The following is a 5,081-nucleotide window of genomic DNA, read 5'->3' on the forward strand; positions in this document are numbered from 1 at the left end:
AGTATTTTGAATTGAAAAAATATCTTATTGAGGGCGAATATCCCAAAGATGCCAACCAAAAAACCTGTTTTGTCTCGAGAAGGAGAGCCAAGAATTTCTGCATGATAGGTAAGGTAGGCCTACACTAAAATATTTTCAGGATTTTATAGTAGCCTAATATATAGTTATATATTTAACAATATAATACTTAGATATATAATCGCGGTATTCTGAAAAGTTGAGGTGTTTTCATCTCGCTGCGCCTGGGAAAAATGAACGCGTCGCTTCAATTATGAGCCATCTTGCCGCGCACCTACATTTGAAATACTGCACTTGAGCGCGCAAAAGACACGATATGTGAACGGCCCCTTGACGAGCTACCTCCAATCAGGGCACAAAATACTGGAAGCTCGCAAGCGACGTGTTGGAAACCCCAGTAAAAGATACGCAGCAAGCAGAAACACTAGTGGTTCATGCTTGCGAGCATACACCCCCCCTCCCCCTCCCTTAAAAAAACTCTTCGGATCTGCACGATTCACATAAGTCACCTAAACTGACGTGAAAAAAGCGGGATAAAAAGCGCCGAAAAGCGCGCTGTTTGCATCCCTGTAGTCTTGACTAAAGTGTTGAGTGGCTGTTTTGGCCTGTTGTAGGGAAGCAGGTATGTAGGTAGATTTTACAATTTTTGTAAAGGAATTTAAATTTGATCTTCACGATTGTCTAATAGTGTTCATTGTGCATTTTTGTTTGTGTTTTTTACCGGCTTGTTCATGCTCTTCTCTATTGCTGCACTTTTCCTTCTTTTTACTTTTTCGGTAAACTGCTTAAAAACAAAACAGAAACAAATGTACATCTAATTTAAATCAATCAACCAAATGCAAAAAGTGATCCAGACCAAAATCTAGATTATATGCCACTGATTTTTAGCTTCAACTAACATTTATATATCCATAAAATTGATTAGTAGTTAAAAACTTCCGTCTTGTCTTACCTGCAGATGGGCTTTCTAAGGCAGCGTCATCATCTATGAAAGGAATAATAAAATACTGTAACATACAGTAGGCACTGCTTGGTCTACATGAACTGAATCAAACCTTGCTAAACATGCTAGTTAAATGAGATAAATGCCCATACCATCTGAGGTGCCTGGAAGATCCTCAACAGGTCGCCTTACTCGCTTTAGTGCTGTGGTATGAATAATATAGTTTACTATTAAGGTTATGGTGTCACATGTTTATTTATATACAAGCATAAAGTAGAGAAAACACCATGATGACTAGATCTCATCTCCCTATTCTTTTAACCAGTCTAATAATTATCTTTGGTCTAGCCTTGTTTGAATGATTGCTAGTCTTGACTAAAGTGTTGAGTGGCTGTTTTGGCCTGCTGGTTTTTTATTAGGGAAGATTTTACCATTCTTGTAAGATTAATGTCTAATTGCTTTCCCACCTTGGGATGTTAATACTATATGTATATACACCTAGCCTGGGTTTCCCCATGCTGCAGCGCGATTTTATTCACGCTGCTAGGCAGTCTGGATTCCATGGACCAGATTTCCGCCTCAGCGAGGGAACCAATCACAGAACGGGGAGGGAGCAGCAAGACGATGACGACGTCTATGCGACACACCAAAGCAGTTTGTTTATACCTATGGATCCAACATGGCAGCAGACGCGAAGTTACCTTTCGATGCAGCCTGGTCGTTTCACACATAGGTTTCACACCGCAAGCGTGAGCGGCACTTGAGCAGCGCGTCAGTATTCACACTGGAAGCGTTTACGTACAGTGTCACAGCAGCAGCTCCAAAGCTACATAAGCGAGCAATTCTATACAAAGACAACTATACATTTGTTTTTAGAAGTTGGTAATTTATAACATTGATAGTCTTGAAAGTTTGTAATGGGGAGGTGTACAACATTCTCATATAAATGTTAAACAACAAAACAACCCAGAAAATGGCTCCAATCTATTAGTTTCAGTCATACTTTCGATGTTTACAAGACTGCAACTCCGCGGATAAAACACAAAACACAAATAAACCACACACTCGGGTTTGATTTGGGTTGTGCTAGCCTATGTAGCTGTCTGTGTTACATAAACTACAAGAACGTTTATATATAATATTTTCTGTCTAGTTTACTTTTTTTTTTTTTTTATATAATACACAACTTTCACCCAAACTGAATAATTAAAAACAAGTTTTTACCGGGTAGCCTAAATCTTCTATAAATATTTTTGAGTCTTTATTTTCTTTTATTTGCCTACTCAAGTTCTTGTTAAAACTCACTAGACATGCTTATTCTGTGCATTTTGGGCACTTTTTGTGTGAAATCATATTTATTTTTGTCCATCAAAACCTTAATTTAACGTGAGCAGTGCAGCAAAAACAGATTCGACGCCGAAACCCCCGCTTCACTGCTGCTCCTGCTCGACGCTCACGCAGTGCTCCTGCTCCTGGTGTGAATGCACTCATTGATTAACATGCACGCCGAAAAAAATACGAGTCGCTCACGCATGCGGTGTGAAACGGCCGTTAGATACACGCCATCGTGTACACATAAATCTCTGACCCATCGTCTAATTTCTGTCGCTCTACATACGTCATCTGGTATAATTGAAACGATTGGCTATGAGCTAGGTACAGGCGCATTTGATAGACATTCTTAGCACCCAATAAACGGCTCTGGGCATTCGTAAACCACACCTCAAATACGAGAAAATTAACATTTGGGTCTGACGTTAGCCAGGCTAATATACACCGATCATAATAGAACATTATGACCCTCCTTCTAATATTATGTTGGTCCAACTTTTGCAGCCCCGTACGCAATAAATTGTGATACACTGTGTATTCTGACACCTTTCAATCAGAACCAGCATGAATTTCTTTAGCAGTTTGAGCTTCAGTAACTCATCTGTTGGATTGGACCACACAGGTCAGCATTCACTCCCCACATGCATCAATGAGCCTTGGCTGCCTATGACCCTGTTGCTGATTCACAACTGTTCCTTCCTTGGACCACTTTTGAAAGATACTAACCACTGCACACTGGGAACATCCACAAGAGCTGCAGCTTTAGAGATGGTCTCACCCAGTCATCTAACCATCACAATTTGGCTCTTGTCAAACTCGCTCTTTACACTTACTAATTTTTCACAATTCTAACATCAACTTTCTGGACAAAATCTTCACTTCCTGACGAATATATCCCACCCACTAATAGGCGCCATGGAGAAGAGATAATCAGTGTTATTCACTTCACCTGTCAGTGGTCATATTGTTATGCCTGATCGGTGTACATAGTGGTGTATCATATGGTAAACTTGACTTTAATGATTTGCCATTTGTATGTTTATGCACTTTTACCAATTTCACTTTGTGTTAGTTGATCTGTCTCCTCAGCATCACTGTCATCACTTGGATTTGAATCGGTTAAGTCTAGGTTTTCTAACAAAAAAACAAACAATTTGAGTGTTAAGTTAAGTATAGCAAATGTCAGGAGCAAATAAAATAATCACATAATGACCATTCGGAAAACTATTACTTTGGTAAAGATATATTGCCTGTATGTACCTTAGCCAATTCACTTGATAAACTTTACAATAAAATGTACTATAAACCATACACTAAACAATTTGTTTTTTACTTTAATAGACTTACCTTCAATGTCAATTTCTTCTAGTGTTTTGCCTTGAAGACTTCTAAGAGAACCTTTCTCCATGGCAAGTAGAAGTTTAGAAATTTTGGCCAGCTGGGTTGTAGCCTCTGGAAGCCTGTAATATTCTCTGTGGACACGTATATCATGGCCCAAGAAGTCTGCAACTTGATCCAACTCACGGTTTTTTAAGTTCAGGACCTGTGATAAAGTTGCAACATGTTTTCGCAACTGAGTTGACCGGAGGAGCTCAGGGTTCTGAGCACCACACTCATCTGCGTAAATCCTGAGACAGTCTTGTCCTCTATACGAAGTCAAACAGCTGGGTCTTGCAAAAAGAAATGTATTGTCTTGTGGAACTCCACACTCTTGTCTTTTGCTTATGAGAAGTGTTAAAGCATCGACCATGTCTGGCGATAGCAATACTGCCACTTTACGCTCCTTTTTACCCCTAATCTCTACTCGACTAAAGTGTGCACAAAGTTTCTGCTCAAACGCTGTAAGGCCAACAGCAACATCTTTGTGAAGAGGAGCTGTGTCCCTCTCTAAGAAACTTTTTAAGTGCATCCTTGCAACTTCTCCTCCACGCCTTCGATTGAAGAGAATAATTTTGGCAAGAGTCGATCTGCACAGTTCTCCATAGACTTTTGTGGATGCAGTCTACTTCAAGTTGTCAGAAGCTAAATCAGCGACCATTTCAAGATGTTGATGAAGACGCTGAACATCTTCAGTAAACGGGAGGGTGGATGGTTTATTAAAATGTCCTTCATGTAAAGTGGTTAAAGGGGCATTATGCAGAAATCCCGTTTTTTGTCAAACAGCGACCCTTAGAGTTACTGTGGAGTGCTTGAATTTAACGTTACTGTCGTAAAGACCACTCACTCAGAGCGTGACATGGCCTGTTACATAGTATACAATAGTACATTGTGTTTAATTTGTCGTTTAATGAGATATAATATATGTTGTTAGTGGTGAGAATTTTCACGTGATTAAATACATAGATCCGACAATTTTAATGGTCCAGAGGCAGAACTTTTGCCAAGTGTGTCAGAGGTTCTGGGTTCTAGTCGGTACTAGTAGTATAGTTTATTTTCCTCATCAAAACCGATTGTTTATTAGTGGTTGTATTTCAAGCAGGGACATGTTTTTTGTGCATTAGGTTTTGTGATTTCACCATAACAAAATATAGAGAGTCTCTCAGTCCCCGCAACGGATTCAGGCGCGCGTCACAACAGAACACTGTAACTTATCTGCACCACTGATCGCAGAGGCAACGAGCACTTTGGTCACTTGATTTAAAAAATAACACATTTCAGATCGCCTCTTATTTAACAAACGAACGAAATGAATGCTCTACTAGAGTTACCTGGAGATGTTTTATTTGTTTGTAATGGTAACGTTACATCCGTGCCGCGAGAAGTTTCAATGGGGACATAACACACCCGC

The 5,081-nt window shown here is 39.7% G+C and overlaps 1 protein-coding gene across 1 annotated transcript; it reads right to left on the reverse strand.

The window, feature by feature from the left end:
- Positions 1-1,004: 1,004 nt before the first annotated feature.
- Positions 1,005-4,414, reverse strand: LOC130099866 (uncharacterized). Its single transcript, XM_056265613.1, has 3 exons — positions 3,641-4,414; positions 3,347-3,427; positions 1,005-1,164 (listed from the first exon to the last, which is right to left on the reverse strand). The coding sequence occupies exons 1-3, from the start codon at positions 4,200-4,202 to the stop codon at positions 1,091-1,093; spliced, it is 717 nt and encodes a 238-aa protein (XP_056121588.1). The 5' UTR covers positions 4,203-4,414; the 3' UTR covers positions 1,005-1,090.
- Positions 4,415-5,081: the final 667 nt, after the last annotated feature.

The sequence above is a fragment of the Rhinichthys klamathensis genome, unplaced genomic scaffold (assembly GCF_029890125.1).
Source record: "Rhinichthys klamathensis goyatoka isolate OS25496 unplaced genomic scaffold, OSU_Roscu_1.1 h1tg000011l_1, whole genome shotgun sequence".
Lineage (NCBI taxonomy): Eukaryota > Metazoa > Chordata > Actinopteri > Cypriniformes > Leuciscidae > Rhinichthys > Rhinichthys klamathensis.

Bases quoted from the DNA above. Each gene is read 5' to 3' on its own strand.
- LOC130099866 (XM_056265613.1), bottom strand. From the start codon at position 4,202: ATGCACTTAAAAAGTTTCTTAGAGAGGGACACAGCTCCTCTTCACAAA. The intron at 3,428-3,640 runs GTAAGTCTATTA...TTTTTTTGTTAG, and splicing joins AGAAGAAATTGACATTGAAG to AAAACCTAGACTTAACCGAT. The intron at 1,165-3,346 runs GTAAAAGTGCAT...TTCATACCACAG, and splicing joins ACTAACACAAAGTGAAATTG to CACTAAAGCGAGTAAGGCGA.